The 26,483-nt window shown below is 34.0% G+C and overlaps 2 protein-coding genes across 11 annotated transcripts; one reads left to right on the top strand and one right to left on the bottom strand.

Annotated features, from left to right (window-relative positions):
* Positions 1–1,386: 1,386 nt before the first annotated feature.
* LOC134282883 (sushi, von Willebrand factor type A, EGF and pentraxin domain-containing protein 1-like) lies at positions 1,387–22,233 on the bottom strand. 7 transcript variants are annotated; one of them, XM_062765283.1, is made up of 50 exons: positions 22,062–22,233; positions 20,986–21,074; positions 20,400–20,673; positions 19,548–19,825; positions 19,131–19,298; positions 18,695–18,865; positions 18,326–18,499; positions 17,909–18,079; positions 17,532–17,732; positions 17,061–17,231; positions 16,760–16,930; positions 16,417–16,617; positions 16,059–16,229; positions 15,766–15,936; positions 14,565–14,735; positions 13,481–13,651; positions 13,181–13,351; positions 12,707–12,877; positions 12,345–12,515; positions 12,079–12,249; positions 11,804–11,974; positions 11,149–11,319; positions 10,753–10,923; positions 10,232–10,408; positions 9,937–10,107; positions 9,668–9,838; positions 9,193–9,366; positions 8,910–9,080; positions 8,621–8,791; positions 8,244–8,414; positions 7,903–8,076; positions 7,536–7,706; positions 7,224–7,394; positions 6,893–7,063; positions 6,613–6,786; positions 6,226–6,399; positions 5,918–6,088; positions 5,535–5,711; positions 5,105–5,281; positions 4,813–4,989; positions 4,534–4,704; positions 4,255–4,425; positions 3,961–4,131; positions 3,776–3,820; positions 3,380–3,574; positions 2,862–3,212; positions 2,348–2,694; positions 2,141–2,231; positions 1,894–1,973; positions 1,387–1,686 (listed from the first exon to the last, which is right to left on the bottom strand). In XM_062765283.1, exons 2-50 carry the CDS (start codon positions 21,056–21,058, stop codon positions 1,651–1,653), a joined length of 8,535 nt encoding a protein of 2,844 aa, XP_062621267.1. In that variant the 5' UTR covers positions 21,059–21,074; positions 22,062–22,233; the 3' UTR covers positions 1,387–1,650. The 7 variants fall into 7 exon arrangements, with proteins under 7 accessions (XP_062621267.1, XP_062621268.1, XP_062621271.1 ...); XM_062765284.1 differs by lacking the exon at positions 22,062–22,233 and adding an exon at positions 21,352–21,589; XM_062765287.1 differs by lacking the exons at positions 12,345–12,515; positions 12,707–12,877.
* On the top strand, positions 19,178–26,165 carry LOC134282884 (protein PIF-like). Of its 4 annotated transcripts, none has more exons than XM_062765292.1 (8): positions 19,178–19,311; positions 23,256–23,379; positions 23,655–23,852; positions 24,195–24,536; positions 24,652–25,001; positions 25,107–25,197; positions 25,556–25,635; positions 25,940–26,165. In XM_062765292.1, the coding sequence occupies exons 2-8, from the start codon at positions 23,271–23,273 to the stop codon at positions 25,979–25,981; spliced, it is 1,212 nt and encodes a 403-aa protein (XP_062621276.1). In that variant the 5' UTR covers positions 19,178–19,311; positions 23,256–23,270; the 3' UTR covers positions 25,982–26,165. The 4 variants fall into 4 exon arrangements, with proteins under 4 accessions (XP_062621276.1, XP_062621274.1, XP_062621277.1 ...); XM_062765290.1 differs by lacking the exon at positions 19,178–19,311 and adding an exon at positions 22,359–22,416; XM_062765293.1 differs by lacking the exon at positions 19,178–19,311 and adding an exon at positions 23,070–23,090.
* The last annotated feature ends 318 nt before the right edge of the window (positions 26,166–26,483 follow it).

Here is a 26,483-nt window from a genome sequence, read left to right as displayed (position 1 = left end):
CTTATGCAGCAATATACCTTCATCACCTGCATACGGAGTTTACATATCTCAGTTGATTAGATATGCAAGAACATGCTCTATGTATGAACAATTTCTACAACGAGGTAAATTATTGACAAACAAGTTGATGAAACAAGAATTTCAGCAGGCTCGTTTAAAGTCATCTTCTCCTAAGTTCTATGGTCGATACAATGACCTTGTCAGCCAATACAACTTATCATTGAGTTAAATGCTGAGTGACGTTTTTCATACTAATTTTTAGTCCATTTTTTATACACTGAACTGACGACGGATTTTTCTGTTATTTCCCGATCATGACAAGCATCACACGGCGGATGTGACCGGTCGGCACGGATGCTCACTCCTCCATGACACCTGATCCCACCTACATAGAGCTATTTTGGAGGTTCGTGTTTACTCTGCTCCTATTTTGTATTGTTCAAATGGACTTTTGATCCTGAATACTGTTGGTTATCTCCATATTTTATATTCATCATTTATAATAAAAGGATTCCATCATCATTAGCAGGCTATTATAGATCTCTATAAATTAATGTGAAAACAAACACAACAAACATATCGAAATAAAAACACCTTTTAAAAAATACATTAATGATTACTTTCTGGGTAAAGGTTCCAATTTCTTTAATTCTAAATGAAACTTAAGATCATCTGTGTATCAAGAATGCCATCAAACAAAACTATATCAAATGCAAAGTTTAATGGTTATCCTTTTTATAATCTCTAAGTTAACTATTTGTAAAAAGAAATCCGTTTAAAGTTTCTGTTTGTTCGCATACAGGTATTTAAGTAGAAAATAATTTCTCAAAGAATAAAAAAAAAGTCAAACCCATTGTTACATACCAGGAACCACCCTTTAATATATGATAATGATTCTTGCATTATATAAATTGCATTATTTAAACGGATTTTAACATTCCAACAATCATTTAGAGCAATATTTTTTTATTGATGACATTAACATATAAAGAGCAAATTATTTTATGTAAATTCGAAAAGAAAGATATATCGATTTAAAACCAGATAAATCACAATAGAAAACATTACATACTAAGTAACGAACTGTAAAAGAATTATTTACTGTGTCATGCAAATTAAATTCGGTAGTGCCTAATTTACTATCTGATCAATTTTAAATATATAAAGAGGCATAATTCATACTAAAAAAGTGAAACTATATTGAGATTGTATTGTTTAACGTCCCTCTCGAGCTGTTTCTCTTGTGTTTTATTTTACTGTAGGACTTCCTACTAAATTTATTTTCGACGCTAATCCTTGTTATAGAAGACTTAAACTGTAGTTCTGTCTTATCATATTCTGCATTTTTTCAAAATAAATTAAAAAAACAAAAACAAAGATGCTTCATATATTTTGTAAATAATTTAATAAAACACAATGGATTTCAACAAAGAATAAAAGGTATTTCTTCTACATATAATCATGAATATTTCTATACTCCAAAGAACGAGACAGGTACTCTCCTGAAGTATTGCACAGCTCTGTAAGTCTCTAATAAAAGTCACGTGAATGTACACACCGGTAGACAATGTATACTTAGAATCATTCGATTTTTCCCCTTAAAAATTTTACATTTGTGTTGGATTTCATCAATTTGGATAATCAATCATTTTATATATATCTCGGTTTGCACAAGAAAATAGTCACCTGAAATAGAAGAAAAAAAAAAGAATGATTGCTTCTTTTAAAAAAAAATTTAAGAATTAAAAGGAATTTTGAATAAGTAAATTAATTTAAAAGAAGTAATATTATAATGGGTTTTAATAAATATGCATTACATCAATTATACATGTAAGTAAATATAAGGGGGATATATATTAAAAGTAGTTTCAACAAGAATCATATTTAACTCACATCGTCCATATATCCTTTAAAATTCTTAAAACCTCTTCCATAACCTATATGTATAGCTGTATGTGTTGACTGTATTGGCCCTGTAAAATACATTGTTTTTAAGTATAAATTCAATCTTTATAATAAGTCATTTTCACTCATTAAAATAATTGCGTTTAAAAAGCAGTCTGGCCAGAAGTCAAAGGGTATCAACATTTTATAAGTAATCTCCTTAAAGTTTTTGATTGTTTTCTTCTATTTTACTTACCAATAGCCCATTTTGAATAATCTATGCCGTTACATCGTCCCTCTAGTTTCTCCGTATCATGAATATAAAATACCTTATTCCAATTTCCTAACTGGAAGAGAGTAAAAAATGAGGAAATATTAGTTATGCACTTGTCTGAAACAAATAACATGTCTGCAAAATCCGCACTGAACGTCAATTTTTATGATATTCAACAAACAATCTTACATGAACTGGTAATCTAAACGTTGTAACTAGTCCTCCACTACATTTGGCTAAGAAGTGCACACTTTTGTAACTCTTCACCATCGCCAATGTCGGCGTTGAAGAACAGCAGTCACTGTTGCTGACTAAAGCTGTCACCTCTTGGGAAGGTGGTGTTTCCAAGAAAGTGAAAGCTATCACAAGTTCTTTGTAGTCAAAATTCGAAAATCTGGGTATAACTAGCTCTGCTTCTCCATTGAAGTAAGCTACGCCCTGAACAACCGAAACATTATTGTTTTGTATATATACGCCATTTCCGGATTTATCATTGGTATCCGTATCAAATGGTAGGTAAACTTCTGGGCGGCAAACTGTAAAAAAAACGTATATAAAAATCTAGCTCTTGAGCTTTAATAAAAAAAAATCTTAAATTCATAAAACATTGAAAGAATTGAATTATAGGAATACATCAGAAATTATCGTGAAAAGCAAAATAGTTTTTTTTTTAAACTTATAAAACAAACATATGCAAGCCAACCTTTATTCTGGGTTTCGATTTCAGTATGTGTAGTACAGGCGCAGTCGGCAGCATTATAAGAAGTTCCTGGAGGACACGGCATTTTTATCCAATTATGACCAGGAACGTACTGCTCAAAAAAGGCAGGGTTACCAAAAATCATCCGTGAATCACAAGCTCCCAACCCAGCTGAAAGCGGTGGACAGGCATCGGTACAGGAGGAATCCGTGATACATCCTACATATGGTTTATATCGCTTTCCTTCTGGGCAACACATGCCGTAGGACTTTCCTAGGATGCATTTCCAGTAAGCACGACAATTTTGTACGTGTTGCATGGCGTAGGATTTCAAAGCTGGTAGTCTACATTTTTCTGTGAATAAAAAGAAGAAATATATACAAAGTCAATGAAGCATTTGATAGGATTATCAAGATAAAACAAATTAAAAATAAGAAATATTTATTTTATATTATATTAACAGTTTCTGATAATTACTCATGTAGTTCTAAATAAATCAGGTGTAAAAATGAGTAAACTACCTTTATAGCAGGTAACTTGTTTGGCCAGTTTGCAAGTTAAAGCATTCTGATCCCAATATTGTCCGTATGGACAACTTCTGATCGCTGAACGGGTTTCCCCCTTTGTTCCAAAATAGCACTGGACAAATTTATAACAATGTTCTGGATGACCAACAAAGCCAACCCCATTCCTCATTAAACATTTATCACAGATATCTAAAATATGAAATATATCAAATATAATAAATTACTCTTTTTTAAAGATCATTTAACAATAAAATTGTCTTTATCATTAAATTTAATTTAAAGTTTGAAGAAATTATCAATTTTATTAAATGCAGGCATATCAAATCATTTTAAAATTTTATAAATGAATTTTGAACTAAAAGTATATAAAAGATTTAAAGAATAATGTACCTATTCCGGGAGGTAGATCAGGATCAGGTGGCACGACAACCGATACTGAAAAATAGAATGTTATTTAAAAATCACACTTGAGAGGTCGTATCACCATTACATTGTATTGAAAACCATTTCTCGTTTATCATTATTCATTATTGGTACAAAGCGGTACTTCTTTGTGCTGCTATTTAATTACTCACTTTCACAGTTGAGTGTAGATATTGTCCATTTTCCATTCTTTTGACAGGTGATGGTTGAGTCTCCTGTAGCCTTCGTATCGGCATCACAGATGTAGGTTCTGACTGACCCCTCAGTAGTGTCACCCGGTCGGACTGTAGCTCTGGCGATAGGAGGTGGCTTTCCACAATCAGCTGTTAACAAACATTGCATTAATAAAGAGCTTAGAATATACTTAATCTTCATATAAATGTAGGCATTGTTGAACAAACGTAATCAAATTACAGAAGTACGAGTATAATAATGTCAGCGCTTACGTCGACAGTAAAGGTTAATTGTTGTCCATGTTCCGTCTTTTCTGCACGTGGTGACGGTATCTCCTTCTGCTTCCGAATTTGCATCACAAGTGTACGTGCGTACGCTTCCTTCTAGCGTACCACCAGGAGAGATGGTTGCTCGTTCAATCACGCGTGGTTGACCACAATCCGCTGTGTAAGTAAACATTACATATTCAGAATTTCATTTTAATTTTTTTAATTTTAGGAAAGAGATAAAAGAAAATTTTAGTACCGTACTAATACAAAGCCAATACTTACGCCTACAGTAGAGTTCCGACCTGGTCCAGAGGCCATTACTCTGACACGTGATTGCGTTATCTCCCTCAGCTACTGTTCCAACTTTACAATCATAAACTCTCACTGCTCCTTCGCTCGTCAATCCTTCTCTAATTATGGCTCTAGGGATGTTACTTGGGGTTCCACAATTTGCTGAAAATATTTAGGATGCTTATTATCTTTTTATTTTCAATTTCAGGTTCGATAATGGTTTAATTTTTTCTTTAGTCTACAATTAGTAGTTTCGTATGTTAAACTTACCTGTGCATTTAATTGTGACTTCTGACCAAAGTCCATCATCACCACACACGCTTGTTGGGGTTCCAGAGGGATCGGTGTTATCATCACAAATATACATTATAGTAGTGCCCTCCAGTGTACCCCCTTCCAGTCCCTTAATAGTGGTTCGTGGTATTTTTGGGGGTGCTCCACAATCCGCTAAAACGTTAAATATTTACTGATTGAGAACGACTAATTTTGGGGTTAAATTTGGATTATTTTCATTCATATCATTTACTAAATTTCCTCAAAATATAAAATCTGGAATACGTACGTCTGCAGTAAAAGTTTGAAACCGACCATCGGCCGTCAGCACCACACTTTAAGGTATTATCTCCTTCAGGAACATTGTCGTCGTCACAAACCATTGTTATAACAGCGCCCTCTAGTGTGTATGCGTCGTCAGGTAACGGAAGGACTCGTGGGGGCAATGCTGGCAAACCACAATCGGCTGCAAGAAAACTTTATTGTTGATCAAACCAACTAATAAAACCAATGTTCATCTAACAAAATTCATAAAAAGAATATTTTCAATATTTATATATATTTTTTAATTTTTAATATACTCCAGTATTGCTAGAAAAAACGGGGGTACAGCATATTTTTTCTATATATCAAGCACTGATCATTTCTTTTACAAAAGTCATCTAATCTTATGCAAAATAGGACTAGTTAATAAATATTTGTAGATAAAAGCTACTTACGCCTGCAGTACAGAGATGAATCTGTCCATAGTCCTTCTTTCGTGCAGAACACTGAGGGGTCACCTTCGGCCACGTGATTCTCCACACATCCATACACAACTTCTGATCCCTCAGTTGTTGGTCCACCGGGTGTCTCGATGAATGCATTAGGGAGCCTTGGTGGCATTCCGCAATCAGCTGTGAAATATAAATTTTACAGTTTTTAAGATGGAAAAGGTCAAATAAATAAAATTTACCCTTTAAAGTGAAAGACATAAAAAGGTGCAGTTTGCCAACCGGGACTCAAATACATGTAGGTCTATTTAATTCACATTTGCCATTGTTTGCTCTGAAAAACATATTAAAATAACGTTTTCTCAGTCCAATAGACATTCGCTACTTACGTCTGCAGTACACATTGGCTGGAGTCCATGTTCCATCTGACTGACAGATAGTTTCTCCCACTCCTTCTTTTACAGAATTTTTGTCACAGACATAATGACGTACGGATCCTTCGGTATTAAAGCCTTCCTGTAGTATGGCTCTGGCTATCACTGGTGGTGGACCGCAATCAGCTAGATATAGTAAAAAGAAATCCTATTGTCAATCCCTTTTATTAAGTTTTCATATTCAGATTCCTATAAAATACTATAAGAATCTAAATCATTCCAAAACCATTTAAGAATGTCGCTTGAATTAGACATGAACTCACGTCTGCAATAAAGATCCACTTTTGACCAAGTACCATCCTTTTGACAAACAGTTTCCCCAAAGCCTTCTTGAACCGTTTTACGGTCACATGTGTAAACAGCAATGCTGCCTTCCAAAGTACCAGTACTGGTATCGACAGTGGCTCGGGGTACCGGTGGAGGTTGGTTGCAATTAGCTGTATTATAAATATTGTTCAATTGTTTATTAACATACTGGTACATGAATATTTTTTCCCCAAAAAAATGTCAACTTGATAAACTTTAATATTATTGTATTGTGATACAGTGTCATCTTCGGATAAAGAATCTGACTTGAATTAAATTTATGTTAAATAAGCAAACAAAATTCAATGTAATTTTTTTTTTGTCTTTTCATATATGTAGCTTACGTCTGCAGTAAACTCTGACATCAGACCAGCGTCCATCTTGCCCACAAGTGATGCTGTTTTCGCCCTCCAGCACAGATCCTCCGATACACGCGTAATATCTTATGGCACCCTCAAGTGCCGACCCATCCATGTCCACAACGGCTCTCTCCACCATAGGTGGTGCACCACAGTTTGCTAAAATCATCAGTTAAGTACATCTTATTGTTATTTAGGAAATATCAAAGCTATATGATTATTCTTTTAGTATATTTTCTATGTGTTCTTATGGGATTTCACTTACGTCTGCAATATAAGTTTGTTGAAGACCATTGTCCATTATTCTGGCACACAATCGTCGTTTTGCCCTCAGCGACAGTATTAGCTGTACATGTATACGTACGAGTTATCCCCTCTAAAGTGTCACCTTCTGATAGGATCGCACGATGAATGAGTTTTGGAACACCACAATCAGCTGAAGAACGCAAAAAATATTGCATCATCATCATCATCAACATCATCAATTTATTGTCGATTAAAAGTAAATACCCTATACCCTTTCTTTGGGAGGGGGGGGGGAGAGAGAATCAACGAAATTGAGAGATATAATTAGAAAAATTGTTTTATAATCTTACGTCTGCAGTACAAATTGGTATCGGACCACAGCCCATTACTCTGACACGTGATTGATGGATTTCCCTCCGTCACTGTTCCCTCATCACACCAGTATGTCAAGGTGGATCCCTCTGTCCAATTTCCGGCGGTAATGGTGGATCGTTGTATTTTTGGAGGAGGTCCACATTCAGCTAAAAATTAGGGAAAAAATGTTTAAATTTTTAACACATCAACTGTCTTACTTAACTATCAATGCCTCGCAAAATACTATTTATAGAAAATTAATATTATGTATGCATACGCATTTTTATTGTTGTCAAGTAATTGCTTACGTCTGCAGTAAAGATTTACGTCACTCCATGTCCCATCATGTTTGCAAACGCTGGTATTCTCTCCCTCGCTTACTGTACCTTGATTACAAACATAAACGACAACAGCTTGCTCTAATGTGCTAGTGTACTGCGCTGTTGCTCTTGGTATCATGAATGGCTTTTTGCAATCAGCTGTAAGAATTATAACAATATATTTGCAAACATCATTAAATAATACTTTGATTCAATCTGAAAAAAATCCATTTCAAACCTTTTCTCCGGTTATAGTGTCTATAAAAATTAATTCTGAAAGTAATTGTTTTGGAGGGATTTTGGTCTGGTAATCTACATGTATGTACAGATATATGTAAATTAACTCTGGACTTACGTCTACAGTATAGCGTTGGTTTTGTCCAGGTTCCGTCTTTTTGACAGAACACCTCATTGTTTCCTTCTGCTACCGTCCCTGCTACACACTCCAGTGTTAGTCTTGTGCCCTCCACCGTAGAGGTTGGGTAAATTGTTTTAGAGTTCTCCACAGAAACAGGAGCGCCACAGTCAGCTTTAGTACCGAAGAAAATTTGATAATTAAAATCTTTAAATTCAAAAAAGAAAGATAACTCGTTGAGGAAATTGAATAAAAGCTATTCGGCTTTAATTCCTTTTTAATCATATTTTGTCATTAATACTTGGGTCCAAAGTTAATGTAAAATTAAACTGTTCACTTACGTCTACAGTACATGTCTAGTTTGGACCAAGTTCCGTCTTTTTGACATTTGGTTTCGGTAATTCCCTCAGTTTTTGTTGATTTATCGCAAACATAAAATCGAGAGGTACCCTCTGTTGTATCCCCTGGTTGTACGGTGGATCTAGGAATATTGGGAGGTGGACCACAATTTGCTGTAAGAAGATACGAAATTTAATAATAATTACAGAATATTGTTTCTACGAATTGTAAAGTTTGAAGATATTATAACAAAATTCCAAGGAACATATACATGCAGCTATTAGCATGACCAGTACAAAAATATATGGTTATGTTTTAATGTGCTTTTATTATTTGATTATGTCCACTTATTAATATGAGTATTAATTGTGCTTCTTACGTCTGCAGTACAAATCGGTCTCTGACCAAAGACCATTCTTTTGACAAACGATGGATGTTGATCCCTCCGTGACGGTCCAGTTACTACACTGATACAAAGCTACGCCTCCTTCCGCCGTAGAATTGGCATAAAAGGAGGCCCGCTCTATCAACGGCGGTCTTCCACAGATTGCTAAAAGTAAAATTTTGGAACTTTCATACTGTTTTGTCAATGTAAGCTTTTTGAATTTTTTTCTCATGATTTTTTTAAATATTTCGTGGAGATAAGAAGACAAGAGACATTCACTTACGTCTGCAGTATAGGTCGGTAGTTGACCATTGTCCGTTACGATCGCACCTAATGTTGATGATACCCTGTGTCAAGGTGTTGGCGTCACATGTGTACACTCTTATACTCTCTTCCAGGTTACTACCTGGTGATATTGTGGCTCTGGGAATAACTGGAGGAGCACCACAGTCGGCTGTTTTTACAAAGAAATTCTTAAATCTTTAGTTTTAAAAAAGTCATCCTTACTTTGTTTATCATATAAACCGATTCATCTTTTCATTTAGATTTAAATTTTATTTACATACGCCTGCAGTACAAGTCAGTGGATGACCAGAGCCCGTTTTTCTGACACACAATCTGTGAGGGTCCGGATTCTGCGACTGTTCCAACGTCACACGTGTATGTCCTAGTATCTTCTTCCAGTGTGCCCCCAACAGACACAGTAGAGCGAGGTATGATTGGAGGTTCTCCACAATTTGCTTTAAAAATATATTATGTCCACATTTATTAAATTCAAATAAAAATCTTGATGAATGAAAAATAAATAATTAACATCGTTAACAACGTATTACCTTTTAAGAATTTCATTAAAGAGCATGTATTATTATTTGAAATTATTAGGCATAATATTAGTTTAACAAATTTTTAAAAAGATTTGAAATGTATTATTTATTATACTTCACATTTATAATATATTTACATGTATTCAAAATGTTTGATTACTTTTAAATGAAGTACAATTTTTTTTTTTATTTAAAAGATTAACCACAAAATACTAACGCCGACAGTATGTAGTTATATTTGACCAGCGTCCATCTCCCTGGCAAACAATTGTAGAACCACCCTCCAGTACGGTGTTTGAGGCACAGGAATAAGTAGCTACTGCACCCTCCAAGGTTGATTCATATTTAAGACCACCGCGAGGTATAGTGTCAGGGATACCGCAATTGGCTTGAAAAGGTGAAGGACAGATGTTAACCAGATGTTTACTTAAGAAGACTTTTTGCCTTTATAAAATATTTGAAATAAATTTTCAATTTCAGCCTTACGTCTGCAATATAAGTTAGTCATTGACCACATTCCGTCTTTCTGACAAATAATGTTAAGCTGTCCTTCTGCTACGGTATTTGATGCGCAGCTGTAGAAACGGGTGGAACCTTCTAGATTGCTTCCTGGCGCTATTGTCGCGCGATTGATTGGCATAGGTTCTCCACAGTCAGCTAATAGATGAGTAAAAAATAATGTTTTTTAATTGATTAAACAACTAATTGGCGGTAGTGGGTCTTCTTAGAGGTATTGTTTGCACCAGACATTATTATGAATGCATAATTTGCTTGTACTTACGTCTACAGTATAAATCCATTGCTGTTAGTGACCACTGTCCATTTAACTGACAGACAGTTTCTGTGGGTCCCTCTGTTACGGTATTTTCGTCGCAAGTATAAGTTCTGACGGTTCCTTCGAGTGTGTTTCCAGGAGATATAGTTGATCTAGGGATGTTCATTGGCATTCCACAGTTTGCTAATTTTTAAAACAAAATTTATATATTATACTGATAATGTATTCAAATAAACATATTAATTTTTTTTATTATAGACTTCAAACTTGAATTTTTTTCAAGAACTTTAATCCGAAACTGAATTTCATAAGGTTTTTAAAAGATTTAAAGTTATCTCTCTCACTTAAGTGATTCTCGAGCTCATTTTTAATGTAAGAATGTATTATATAATATAACATAAAATAAGTTCAGTTCTCAAATGAGGTGATTCCACAAATTCAATTTCCCAGTTATAATCTGAAGTTATTTATTTTCTTGTAAAAAGGTGTTTATATACGGTAATTACTGATCGAGGTGGAAGACTTACGTCTGCAGTATAAGTTTGTAACCGTCCAGGTTCCATCAATCTGACAAGTTGTCTCTTTAAGCCCTTCTGCCACAGTATTTTCTGCGCATGTGTAGTAACGTGTCGTACCTTCTAAGTTGTTGCCAAGTGAAATGCTCGATCTTGCCACAATGGGTGGATTGCCACAGTCAGCTGATTAAAAAGTAGCATTAAACAATGGTACAGATTTTTTATAGCAGTATCTTTAAATTGATCCTTTGAAACACAGCGATTTGTCTAGTTTGAGTTTTGCATATTTTTTCTGACAAATTATTCTTTTTATAAACGTAAAACTGGTTAAACCAAAAAGGACTCGCTGTTACATGTATTCAGAGTTCTACTAAAGGTTAAGAGTTGCAAAAGATATGAATCACTTACGTCTGCAGTAGAGGTTAGTCGCTGACCAAGCTCCACTTTGTTGACATATAATAGTGGTGGTGCCCTCTGTGTGGCTCCCTGGATTACAAGTGTATGTGCGAGTGGTTCCTTCTACTGTTCTACCCACGCTAATAATCGCTCGGTCAATCTTGGGTGGTTCTAAGCAGTCGGCTGAAGAGTGCAAAGAAAAGAGAATATAACTGACTTTCTGCAGACATATTTAAAAAAAACACCTAAATGTATTTGGCATGAATTTCTATTAAATATAATAATTATAATTACTAAAGGAAAAATTTTAATAGTTGTTAAATTTCAAAGTCGCATTCATTATCTTCTGTGACCTATTACTTTAGAAGTTAAGTATAAGGCTGTTTTATTTCTCAGATTTTTTCCTTTTTTGAAGTCTTTCTTATACATTTTTTGTAAGAAATGGCCTTGTTACAATTTGCAAAAATTTCTAAATATATACATTAACCCAAATTAAGTGAAATATTTGACTGTCCTTGACAAACTTGACACTTCAAAAATTGCAGCAATGAAATTCTCATTTTAAACTGGTTTCATTCATCAAAAATTTCAGAAACATTAAATTAATTTCTGCTGGATTTTGCAGAATGTTGTGACAAATAGTTCGTATAATTATGAATCAACTCACGTCTGCAGTAGAGATTGGTGGTGGACCATTGTCCGTTAGGCTGACAATGGATTTCAGTATTTCCCTCCGTTACTGTTTGTTGGTTACAAGTATACATCCTCTTGTCGCCCTCGTGGGTCCCTCCTGCACTAATGGTGGCACGTAGAATTGGTTGAGGTTCACCACAGTTGGCTGTTAATAATTATTTACGTAGTTACTTTATTAACAATATAGGAAAAATATTTTTGCAAGATTAGCAGGATTTAGGTGAAAATATATTTTTAGGTGTAGCTTACGTCTGCAGTACAGGTTGGTCAGGGACCACAATCCGGTTTCTTCACATCTTATTGTAGTTTCTCCCTCTGTGCGTGTGTTTTGATTGCAGGTGTAGATTCTGCTAGACCCTTCCAAATTGGAACCAGCACTTATGATGGCGCGTGGAATTGGATAAGGATCACCACAATCGGCTAAATTAAAAAAAAAACAATTCGTCAAATTCATTTAAGAATTTGGAGAATAAATTTTCTTTTCCATAAAAAAGGTTTAGATGTAGTTGACTTACGTCTGCAGTAGAGATTTGTCTGGGACCAGGTTCCATCAATCTGACATTCTGTTGAAGTCTCCCCCTCCGTTACTGTGTTCTGATCACAAGTGTACCTTCGGATTGTTCCTTGTAAATTGTTTCCAACGGAAATTGTTGATCTCTTGATCACTGGAGGTGGTCCGCAATCCGCTGAAAAGAAAGTTGATATTTTTAAAATTTTGTTTTGTTTCTTCTTTTGGTAACTGAAAATCTTCCCGAAACTTGCTTGATTTTGAATTGTGTAAGCTTTAATTCGTTCGTAACATGTTTAAACGATTCACAGGCCAAGAAAAATTGTTAATAATGAAATAAATATTACTGAGAAAGTGCGAAGTACATACGTCGACAATACAGACTGCTAGTTGACCAGAGACCGGTGATTTCACATCTGATCTTCCTGGACCCCTCCGTCACAGTTTTACCCTGACAGGTGTACGTTCTGATGACGCCCTCTACTGTCTTGCCTACATCAACACTGGCTCTGTCTATCAAAGGAGGCTCTCCACAATCCGCTTAAAAGTAGGAAAATCATATAAACTGAAGATCAAGTATTTTTGCCTGCGTAGTCATCACAACCAGGAAGTAAATACTAACGCTGTGAAATTGATTAAAACTATTAGAAAATATAAAGGACAGGAGGTGCTAACTCCTCAATTGTATCTTATTCCACCTTTGATATTTTGGAGGTCCGTGTTCGCTTTCTATCAATTTTATATTATCTAATGGACTTTTGAGCTTGAATACTGTTTGTTATCTTTGTATATTTATTTTGAGTTCATATTTTTAATATAAGGGTTTAGATGTAGTTGACTTACGTCTGCAGTAGAGATTGATCTGGGACCAGGTTCCATCTATCTGACATTCTGTTGAAGTCTCCCCCTCCGTTACTGTGTTCTGATCACAAGCGTATGTTCGAGTAGTTCCCTGTAAATTGTTTCCAACGGAGACAGTTGATCTTTCAATCACTGGAGGTGGTCCGCAATCCGCTGAAAAGAAAGTTGATAGTTGATATATTAAAAATTTTATGTTTTTTTTTTTACTTGTTTAAACGACTAACATGCTCATAAAATATTGATAAGTCAATGATGAAACAAAATTGCTGAAAAAGTACTTACGTCGACAATACAAGTTGCTCGTTGACCAGAGACCGGTGATTTCACATCTGATCTCTCTGGACCCCTCCGTCACAGTTTTTACCTGACAGGTGTACGTTCTGATGACGCCCTCTACAGTCTTTCCTACATCCAAACTGGCTCTGTCTATCAATGGAGGTTCTCCACAATCCGCTGAGACAAAGAAAAAAAATCATATTAACTGAAGATCTTTTATGGGTGCGTAGTATGTTTGTCAGTTTAAGGATATCCGATCCTCAGCCAGGAAGGATAACTCCAAAAATTGATAATTAATTTGAAATGCATCAAAATGAAGCTTGAAATTTAATTTTTTCATGCAACAAATTTTCATTTTATTCATCTTTATAAGATACAAGGGTTTTGGAAATCTAAGAAAAGGACTTATAAAAGTTGATATCTGTACCCTATAAAAGGAAAAAAATTAATACAGTTTTAGAGAAATAAGATTTTCTTGAATCCAGGCTTAGATACCAATGCTTATTTGCATGATATGAAATACGAAGTGATTTGTGGTGTCTTGATTGCAATGATAGCAAAAGCCTTTTACACTATTTACTATAGAATATATGACGGAAATAGAAAACAAAAAATATCAAATAAATACAAAAATCATGACAATTTCTCTGAATGCCTGGATAACTATCGTTTTTAAACCTAAAATATATTTGTTGATCAATTTGCAATTAGAAAATACATTGCAGATGTTCCAATACGCTTTTTTCTGCAGAAATATTGGAGATTTGGCAATTTTCCCTATATAATATGATTAACTTTAATCTTTAACTTTAACGAAATACTGTGGACAAATTTACATAATTTTGTTGATTCAGAGATACTTTTATGAGTATTGTTGATTACTTAACTGCTAATTTTATAAACCTGAGGATCTGAATCAAACTGCATTCTGGAATCTCCAGTATCTCCAATATCATGCATACTTCGAGAGACAGATATTGAGCGTTTCATTGTTTCCGATTCTTTTCATTTGCCTTACAAATTTTGTTTGCGAATGGATAATAGAAATGACAATAAATATAGGTAATGGAAATATAGTGAAAGCACTTACGTCGACAATAAAGACTTGTATTTGACCAGAATCCAGATTCTAAGCACGTTATCCGAGTTTCCCCCTCTGTGACAGTTTGCTGGTTACATGTGTATGTCCGGACATCTCCCTCGAGTGTTGACCCTTGGTTAATGGTTGCTCGTTCTATCTTCATAGGTTCACCACAGTCCGCTACAACAGCAGTCCGCCAGTAAAATCATTTGTTCAAAGGGAGTTTTATGCTTTTTAAGATAACTAATAATGAAGATATTTGTATTTTGCTTGGAAGATCGGATATTTTATTTTATCGATGAAAAATAAGTCAGGAGATTCATTTGCAATTTATTCTGATTAAATAACAAAGAAGAAACAACAAAATAAAACAGTAAAACTTAATACTATACTAGTGACTCTCCATATTTGAATACTAAATGGTGCCATTTCAACAAAACAATAGTAAAAGATAACAGATAAGAAAACGTAAATAGCGTAACATGTGCAATACTTAGTGAATACTAATGAACAAGACCTGAGCACATCGAAGAAGAATTCAAACTTAATTACATGAATACTGAAAGGCATATACTTGTTTTCAATACCTTCTGAGGTTTCAATTAACAAGGACATGTGCCCAACAAAACAAAAGAATACTTTAGATTTTTAAATACAACAAAGAAAGGTTAGAGAGTTTTGTGGCACACAGAATAGTTGATTTCAGTGTCCAAAAAAACAACAGTTCTGTATTGCCATATTATATGTCGTCATCATATGTCGTCATCATCGCTTTCTTTAAGATCAATTGCATCATTGATTTGATACTGTGTATCAATCTTGAAGTCCATCTCTTCCTCCTCTGGAATGTAAGCATTTCTGATCGGCTGTACTGTACTCCTAAGCCTCGACCTGCACCTAGACGACCTCAGACACTTTCTACGACAACATTTATTGAGCAAGCTACGACAACACTTCCGTCTACGCCTGCGCCTTGGAGTTGTGGATTCTTCGTCTTCCTCTGAGGACGAGCTGTCCGAGGATGAGTCTGATGAGTTTCGTCTTTTTCCTTAAAATTAGAAGACGCTCCAATCAGACGACTCCCCAAATCAACAAAGACTCACACAACTCCAGACACAGCAGATACATGCACGTAGAGATAGAACTACATCCTTGTTCCCTTTATTTACTCAAAAAACCTACAACCTGAGATAAATTGTCTTATACTTACGTCTGCAGTACAAGTTTGTCTTTGACCACTGTCCATCAATGCCACAAGTAATGGTTGGTGTCCCCTCCGTGACAGTGTTTCTCATACATGTGTATGTTCTTACTGTTCCCTCATATGTATCGCCTTTGGAAATCTTGGCTCTAAGTATCATTGGTGGTGGTCCACAATTGGCTAGAAAATGTAAAAAATAAGACGTTGAAAAGCAATCATCTTGGTCATATTTTGCCATGTTCAAAAATGAAAATGAAGATAGCACAAAATATCCATTTTACTGATCCTATAAGCTCACTTACGTCTGCAATAAAGAGAAGTAGATGACCAGGTTCCGTCGTTTTGACACGTTATCGTTGTGGAGCCCTCTGTTCTTGTGTTCTGTGCACACGTGTAGGTAGCTGTTTGTCCTTCCAATGTTTCGACGTAAGTCACGGTACTTCTTTCAATAACTGGTGGTTTACCACAATTAGCTATAGATGGAAATTGATACTTATTAAAATTACATGTTAGAAAACAGTAATTCAAATGGTGTTAAATCTTTGATTTATTTAATTATCTGCTGGATCCATCGAAAGAAATCCTTAAAAGACTTCTTGTTGTATATTTTTGTAAGTTTTGACCTTAGAAGAAGAAATAATTATAAACTTTATTACATACGTCGACAATATAATCCTGTAGAAGACCATGTTCCATCCACTTGACAAGTTGTACTGGTCAGTCCCTCAGCAACGGTATTTGCTTGACATTCGTAATATCTAGTTACTCCCTCTAGAGTTCCAGGTAGCCGTACACCTTCTATGACCTTATTGTAATCTAAGATTACGGCACGCTCAACCATTGGTGGTGGTCCACAGTCAGCTAAATATACACAAAGAAAATGATTTTTCACACTTTCTTAACAATCAACAAGCTATAGATATATTCAACCCAAATGCATTTACTATTAACAGGCATTTAAAACTTGCATTGAAATCTGGAAATGTGAATTAAGAATACTCACGGCGACAGTATAGGTTTGTTTGTGACCACATTCCATTCATTCCACAAGTAATTGCTGGATTTCCTTCCATAACAGTACTGCTAAGACAACTATACGTTCTTGTTGTTCCCTGCTTATTGTCTCCAGGAGAAATTATGGATCGTTCGATTACCGGTGGTGGCCCACAATCGGCTGAAAATGCATGATATTTACATGTAGTGAAAACACGAACCTTGTTTTAACGCTAAAAGGCTCAAGATTCCGATGGTTAGTTAATACAGAATAAATACTTTTGTTTCAGTAGATTTAAAAGTAGACTTACGTCTGCAGAAAAGATTAGTGGATGACCAGGTTCCATCAATTTGGCAGACGATATTTGTGGATCCCTCTGTGTGAGTATTTTGTACGCAAGTATAGGTGGCGCTATGACCCTGCAGTGTTCCCTCAAAAGTCACGGTACTTCTCTCAATGGTTGGGGGATTGCCACAATTAGCTTTATAAAAGAAAGATATATAAATAATTAGAATACCAGTATAATCTCTTCAATTGTTTAAGTTTTTTGATTAAACATATCTTTATTAAATATTGTCCAATTTAGATTTTCTATAGAAAGTTATAGATAGAAGATAGAAGTTTTCTATAGAAATAAAGCAGCAAAATCATTTTGACTTTCAATTTGTGGAATCAATATATTTATAAAACATTTTTTGATCAAATATATTTGAAATGTAAACGTCAATATTTTTGATTGTTTGCAAAGTAGGTTACAACAACTACTGGTACTTTTACTTACGTCTACAGTAAAGATTGGTAACTGTCCATTGTCCGTTCAGCTGACAGGTAGTACTGGTCAGTCCTTCGGCCACAGTATTTGGTTGACATTGGTAGTACCTCGTGACTCCTTCCAGTGTACCGGGAAGCCTGACGCCTTCTATAACCACGTTGTGTTCTTTAATTATCGCACGTTCTATATTTGGTGGTGGTCCACAATCAGCTGTTTGAAAAATAAAAAATATTTATCATCAAACTTGATATTTTTAAAATACTTTGAATTGAACAATTTTTGCATTGTTTTTTTTTCAACACTTGTTTTCTTCTTTGATACTCCAAGATGAACTGTAATCTGTTAACTTATAACAGAATACTTGTAAAAAATTAATTGATACTAACGCCTGCAGTAAAGGTTGGTGGCAGACCATTTTCCGTCGGGACCACATGTTATCATTGTTTTGCCTTCTGTGACTGTACCTACGTTACAGGTGTATGTACGTGTGACACCTTCTAATAATCCACCAGCGGATATCGTAGCTCGTTCAATTTTGGGTGGATAACCACAATTAGCTATAAAATGCCAATAATGAAAATATTTCATCACAATGCACATAACTTTATTCCATTACAGCCTAAACAAAGGCAGGGTGACAGATGTCTTCAAATATTCTGCTAATAGTGTAAAATACTTATCGTTTACAAAGTGACAATGTTAACAACACTCCAGCAGTACATGTACCCTGTGCAAGATAAAAATCTTTAAAGCAATCAGACATCCATCTACAATCTATATTAATATGGCAATAGAATACTTACGTCTACAGTAAAGGTCTGTTACGGACCATTCTCCATTATTCTGACACACTATGGTGGGGTTTCCTTCTTGTACAGTGGTTGTTGCATCACATGTGTATGTTCTTTTGTCACCCTCTAGTTGACCTCCGTCACTCAGTATAGCATGTTTTATGATGTTTGGCAATCCACAGTCGGCTGGAATAGATATGTCATCACATCCCAATTATTTGTTGCTTGATTACATTTTTGAATTCTTTTTCAGAAGACCAACAAATCAGTCAAAATGGAAGTTGTATTTTTACGCCAACTGCTTTTCCATTTTTGGCTTACATTTTTAATTGTTCCATACAATTTTTCGTGTTCTTTTTATTGAAATAAAAGTTGGCTTACCTCGACATTTGAAGGTGGGTCTGGACCACTGTCCGTTTTCCTGACAGACAGTTTCTGGTGTTCCTTCTAGAACAGATCCTCTGGTACACTGATACTTTGTCTTTGATCCTTCAAGTCTGCCTGGTATATCCAGGATTGTATGATCCAAAACAGGAGGAGCGCCACAGTCAGCTGGAAGGATAAGCATGTCATTTTAAAGTTACAGAACCCATACTAAAAAAACTTGAGAAGAGGGAGGGGATTTCCTGTTTTTGTGTCCAATTTGGTTTTTTTATATTGTCAGTAAAATATGTTAATATTAACAAATTCAAGTCTATTATTTTTACAAGATAATAAGGTTTCATTTTTTAGTATCTTTAATTTTGATTCACTTATCTTTTTGATTGACGGTGGTCGAATGCTGAGATTTACTTTTATGACAAAGAATGTAATTTACATTTGCAGGCATAATCAAGTTTTGTCCATGTAAGATCCCTTTGACACAAGATGGTGTTATTTCCCACTGGTACATAGTCCGGCATACAATGATACTCCAACACTGTGTCCACAATGTAGTCTCCTTGTTGGGTGTCTGAGTGTGCAAGAAGGGGATTTGGAGGACATTCTGCAAAACAAAGGTATGTATTAAGGTAAATCGAAAAAAAGAAAAACTGATATCATCAGACTTCATTAGATTAGGTTAAATTAAATCAAGTGATGAAGCAAGCGAATACCAGTTGAAGATTCAAATTTTTATTCGATATTATAGAAAAAGACTAATTGACCACAGCAGATTCAGCAGTTGTCTCCATTAATAGTTTGACATAATTTAGTTATCAAGGAAAGAAAAACAGATTTATTCTCAAACACTTACTAGGACAGACAAGTTTTACAAGAGATTCCAATTTCTCTGCCAACTCGGAAAAAGATTGGAAAGTGATGACTTTTTCACTCCCTGAGGCTATATCGTTCAGTTCTTTCTTATTCTTGATGTCTGTTACACCAATAGCGTACATTGTCACTCCCATGTCTTTTAAAGCTTTGGCAGCTTGCCTGGTTTTTGCTTCATCCTTTGATATTCCGTCAGTAAGCACCACGCCAACTACAGGCACATCTTTGCGGCCTGGGGTGCGACCTCTATCTATAACTCCTCTGGAAAGGAAAGAAAAAACACGAATTAAAGTTTACTTGATGTAACAGTTGAAGACAACGAATGCCGATCGATCTAAAAAAAAATAATCTATAAACAATACAAATATGTAAAGAGTGCACAAAACACGGATTCCTTGAAAATACAGAGGTGGGATCAGTTGCCTAGAAGGAGCAAGCATCTCCTGTTGAACAGTCAATACCAACGTAAGCCCCTTATATTGATCAGATGGACGGAACATTCCGCAGTCAAATTCAGTTTAACTGAAGCTTAATTTTTTTAAATTTCCCCTCAGTTTTCTATTCTTTTATTTTCATTAATATATAAGAAATGGTTTATTAACACCAAATGAAAACTGGTCTTTGATTGAAATTTTTAATAAGATACCGGTAGGTATGATATTTATTTTATTTATTTTTGATCGTTTTTTGTCTACCACTTCCGTCTTTTAAGAGCTCAATATATCCTATACATAATTTTAGAATTACTTAATTGTTTTCAGTATGTTCCTTACATAACCTTCTTAAGTGATTAACCATAAAAAAAATGAAGGATTCAAAACCATGGGGAACTTACACCATTGCCTCCAGTGCCAACCATGTTTTGGTCCCATCCCTGGGGTGGGGTAATGTGGCGGCTGTGTTTATCGCCTGTTGTTTGTCCCCCATCATGTCTGTCTCCAATGCAATGTCTGAACTGAAGACAATGAACGATATGCGGATTTCTGTTTCTTGAATGTCTAATTTTTGCACTAAGGTGGCCATTGAGGATTTTAAGGAATCATAATCGGGTTTATTGATACTGTCCGACCCGTCTATAATGACCACTAACTCCATTAAGCCTTTGCATCCTGTAAAAATGTTTTAAAATTTAAATTAATATTTCTTCTTCATATTGATTTCAACTTAACAATTTCTTGAATAATTAATATAAATTAAATTTACTGATGATGTAAAACTTAGGTCGAATGTTAAAGAACCTAATCATTTAAACTTTACTAATTATTCAGTGATAAATCATGAGTTTACAGTACAAAAGCAATAACAAAGATGCTATGTGTGCACTTTTTATTTTTAAAAATATGCAATTAAATGCTATGTAAGAATAAAAAACCTATTATTCTTTATGTTAAATAATGACTTATTAGATAGATTTTATTTACCTCTCTCGTCCACGCTTCTGACTTGATAAATATAAATTGCGATAATACATAGTAGCTCTTTTATTTTTTTCATTATCCACTGTGAAGATCTGGAAAAAAATTATTTAGATGAAAGATTTTATGAAGATTCAACAAATATAGTTTTCAAAGATTTTTTATATCATACAAAATAGCGATTTACAAATAAAGCTTTCTAAAGCATAAGATACATAAAGTTTTAATTATTTTAAATCGTTTGCTTTCTTAAGAAAGATTATGAAGATATGCTTAAATTAAAAAAAAAACAAGTCTTAATTTCTCCAGTAAGAAAAAGTATGTTTTTTTAAACTTAGTATATGAAAGAGAGTCCAAAATAATTGAAAATACCTTAGTCGTTTCCCTAATCTTTCAACTCTTCATTCGTGTAACAAACTTAAAATGTTAAAAAAGCAACTAATGGGTGATGAGCCTAATGTAGGATGTCACATGATCAAGTATGTTTTCCGAGTAACATAAAATACATCCATATATGTCATATGTATCGTTAGTCAATACACTAAAGACTTATCAGGGTGATAAGTCTTGAGACAGATGGAACAGACATCTTAATCAGTACTTAGTACCAGGGGGAATAATTAAATATACCTTTACTTTAGAATTATTTATAATTATAACTTATTTTGGAAATCCCAAATATAATCATGTTAGCAAACCTTTTTATTTGTCAATGCATTCTAATTTATTTATATTTTTTTATTAGTCATATATTTCTTAAATGATAAAAACATAGATTGAAAATTAAAATACAAAAATCTTTTACAGATTACTTAAAAAAATAAGACTTATAATAATTTATTCTCTTTTTCATCTTCTTTGTTTCAAAAATTAAAAATACTAAAGTTGGAATGATTATTCTTGGACCTCTTTTGATTATGAATTTAATCTTCTAATTTTCAAATCTATTAATTTGAATGAAATATTCAAAATTCTTTTTGCTTGCTCTCACTATATAATGATACTTACATTAATACTGTTTCCCTTCTAAATAAAAATTCAAATCCTGTTTTGCATATAAAAGGGGTAAATGTTTTTCTTACCACTTTCCTTTGCTTGCGCACTCTAACCGAATGATGTCAATAATTAAATTGCGTTAATGAATGTTATGCGGATCTTTAAAATACTCATGAAACGGTTCAAAGACGCATTGTTTCAGATAGGTAGGCACTAGTCGGTTTCTTCCTCGCTTCACCTCGCACGTAGATTCTTAGGAAATGCACATTAATTAAGAATTTGTTTTTCACGATAGGTAATATATATTTACACGACCTTTGAAATTAATGTATGCAGTAAATAATCAGGCGTAGGAATTTAGGATTAGCATATCATCTCATTCGTGAAATTTTGTCTAAATAGTAAGGTGCAACTTGGCGTCAGAGGAAAATAACAAACCAGGTAATTCATTAGGCTCATACGTACTTTGCGTAAATTAGTCATCAAATCAAACTTCAAAGTCATTATAATGCGGCAGACTTTCATGAACTTCAGTATTTGATGAAAACACTTAGTAGGTAGGTACATGAATTTTTACTTTACCTAGAGTCTGTTTCTATCTTTTTTTTTCCTTATCTCTTAAAAGGAGGATTTTTTTTTTTTTTTTTTTTTTTTTTTTTGCTTTTTGAGTAAATAAAACTATGTTTTTGTTTCCATTTTTATTGTGCTAAGTAAAAATGGTGTATTTATTTCAAGACTGAACAAATTTTTGAGCCTCCTCTCTAGTCGTCTTACTGTCTTTTTATTTCTCTCTGTCTCTCATTCTATGATAAGAATATGGGGGTGTGTTAGTATTTAGTTTTGAATATGTCTTAATTCACAAAGAATTTTCATTTCATCTTTCATAATATTACTGAAAGAAATCAGTCGCACGTGTTGTTGTCATTTGTTACTGGTGTCAAAATGTTCTGACAAATTGACGCATATTTATATGACAAAGAAGAATTGTAAAATCTATTTAGCCTAACCGTCATCATCAAATTGATTATATTGACCATTAATTACACTCTAAGCAGTGTCGTTGTCTCCTGTTCTTATTTGCTTCTACTTCATTTGTAAACTTGATAAACGTAACAGTAGGTATATTCCATCCTCTTGATTTAAGTAAGTTAATTCACATAGCAAAAAGAGACCTCTCGCATGTAAGTTCATTTCATTAAAGATAAATATTCATTTACTTAGGAAATTTTTTGCTGATGTGCTACTACCACTTTATTTATTTATTTATTTATTTATTTTAGAAATTCTGCAGGGAAATGAGGTTAATTAGTGTTTTAATTGTTTGTTTGATCTCTGTCGTTGGGACTACTTTGGCAGCATTTGCAGCAGGACCTCAAGCGGAAGAAAATCTTAAACCCGTAGAAGGTAGGTTTGAATCCCTTTTGTTAATTTTTTTTTCTTTTCTAAATTCAGGAGGTCGCGGGATCGTTTTCTCCGCTCCTAATTTGTAATGCTCAATGGACTTCTGAACTTGAATACTGTTTTGTTTTCTCCACATATTTCATAGTTTATTATCAAATAGATGTACTTATTAAATGCAAAGATATTAAAATTAAATACTCTGTAAATTCTACACCAAGTTTCCAATTGTTTATCTACTGTACACATTTCTTTAGCATGTTTTGTATTGTATTTGTTAGATGTGTGTAGTGGAGCGCGGGTAATAGACGGTGTAGGATACAAAAATCACGATTCAGACTGTGACAAGTTTTACCAATGTTATCAGGGGGAGAAGCTACAAGATAAGCTAACTGTCCCCCGACAATGTCCATTTGGTCAGTTCTGGGACCAGGACGTACCCACGTGTAGGACTGCGAGTGAAGTGCAGTGCAAATCAGGTAAATAGTATTGTTACGGCATGTAAAGATATCAACTAAATGAATACATTTTTTTTAATTATTAAAACCATTGGCTAATATAAATAACATTTAAATTTGATAAATGACGAAGTCCTTATTATTTCATTCAAGAGCGCATGAACGTTAAAAAAAAGTCCAATGAACCCGTAAAAAACCTTTTTACGGCAATATGAGCTACCTCGTACATGTGTGTAGAATGGATATGAAAAAAAAGCATGTTTCACTTACGTTAAAGCTAAAAATCAAATCAATCACATTTATGTGTTGTATATGTAGGAGAATAAGGCTTACATTTGAATAATTTTTAAATTTTTGCAATAGATAAGTGCAGCCTACGACAACTGAATTCTCATCCAATGGATTCCGGAAACTGTCGAACCTACTGGAAATGTAACCTTCAGAAATCAGTCGGAGATTGCTGTCCAGAAGGACAAAGATACAAGAAGTACCGGGGGTGTGTCAAAGATACAACCTGTACAGATCCATGCCCCGGGGACTCATTTCATCAGGGACCTTGCGATAGCCGTCCGATTTTCGGGGATCGCTCTCGCTATCAACAATATGTCGAAGGTGGTGTGAAATGGCACAACATGACGTGTCCGGAAAATACCCAATACAGTGCGTTAGAATGCGGCTGTGTTTATCACAAAGGATATTCTACAAGTAAGAACAACTTAGCTGGAACAGTGAAGTACTAATATTAGTTGTTACTTTTGCGTAGTATGGGTTAGACAGGGAAAGTTTGTAGAAATATTTTCTTTTGTATTTTTTTTTTCAGTATGTAAACCTGAGCTGTACTTGCCCTTTAACGGAAATTTCCGAGATTATTCTGGTAATAAGAGAGAAGTAATTAATCACGGGGTACAATTAACATCCAACGGAATGGCAAAATTTGATGGCAATAGTTACCTAGAAATAAAGAAATTCCTAGACTTCAGTAAGGAAACTGAAGTAACTATTGCAGTCAGATTCTTGGAAACAGGAAATGAAAGTCGTCTAAGGGCCATCGTTAGCAACAGCATAGAATCAGTACAACCAAGTCTCCTTATTCTTAATAGTCCTAGCAATGTACACACGATGATCAAAAGGGATGACAATGGGATTTCTACACTTCATACAAAACTAAACGTAAGTAGAAAAGAATGAAAATTGAATAAAGCAATTAAATTTCAAATTCAAATATTTTATGAGGACTTATATGAATGTTAGATAAATAATTATGCTGATTTTCAGCCAGAAAACTGGAATACTGTGAAACTTATGCATGATGAAAACAAGCTGGTCTTGGCTGTAAACGAAAAAGTATTGGGCTCCTGGGCATTAGGTAAGTACATAATTATATATAATTTCTAACATCTAAATAGAAATATTACCCTGTAAAACGTTCCCACATGAATATTGTATTAAATGGTGTCTGTTGTTCTTGTTGTTGCATCATGTATCGTGGATACTTCTTCTTTCATTGTTGTTGTTGTCTTCCTGATATTTAAATTCAAAGTAAATTTGTTACATTTTCTTTGGAATATTTTATGGGTTCTCCTATGCGTTAACTATGCAAAGAAAGTTCCTTTTCCTTAAAGTTTTTTTGATATTAATTTGTATTGAATGTTACTTTTTTCCATTTGCAATTGCTGGAGTATTTATTATGTGAATAGTCAGTTATTTCTTTTTTTCCTATTTAGGACCTATTCAGGACAAAAATGAAAACTTATTTATTGGAAAAAGTAAAGGATTTAAGAACTTCAAGGGTTTTGTTGATGAAGTAAGTTTACTATATTAGGCAATAATCGAAAATATTTGCTAAGTTCTGTTACTTAAAAGTTCAAATTAAGACCAAGTTTTGTAATTATTAAAACATTATTTTTATTTGGTATTTGTTATCAGCATTAAAAATGTAGATGATAATTCACAAAATATAAACTAACAATTAGCCTAACAGTCCTGTTGCTGTAAATTATAATCAAGTACTTAAAATCAATTAAAAATGTTCATCAAAACACGCACTCGATGATTTTACTTTATCAAGGTTTTCCTGATGTTATTTCCTGTTTTTATGTCTGTTTCAGGTTGCTGTATTCGCTTGCCGCCCAAAGTTTATACAAACATAAACCTACTTCTCCTTATCTTTGAAATCCAAAAACATTTGTTGTTTGCATAAAAATGTACTCATTTAAAACATTCATTGTTTGTGTTTTTCTTCTCACGTTTTGAGATGCAGAATGTTTGTATAGATAAATTACTGGTATCTAATTCTTGTAATGACTAATGATGAATAAAAATATTTTAAAATCCTTTTCTGGTTGATTTATTTTTTTTATACGGTGAAGACATTTTTTTCATGGTGTTTGTCTTTTGTTGTTTTCAAGAAATGAAGAGACCCTATTCATATTCTCCATATATTGTAAAATACAAAACAACTGAACACTTCAAAGAAAAAATCTGTCCTCTTGTCTTAGTTCACGAAAATTGACCTTATGAAAATATGTCAGGAAATATAAGATACATGTAAATATGAATCTATTTTTCTGTAATCTTGTTTGAAATAATGGATAAATAACCACGGAGTAGTTCCCAAAGTATAGCCCTGAATATAGACATCTAAAATACGCT

Source organism: Saccostrea cucullata, unplaced genomic scaffold (genome assembly GCF_032062105.1).
Source record: "Saccostrea cucullata isolate Sc308-1 unplaced genomic scaffold, CSIRO_AGI_Scuc_v1 ctg406, whole genome shotgun sequence".
Classification (NCBI taxonomy): Eukaryota; Metazoa; Mollusca; class Bivalvia; order Ostreida; family Ostreidae; genus Saccostrea; species Saccostrea cuccullata.
This window is presented reverse-complemented; position numbering and strand designations above follow the sequence as displayed.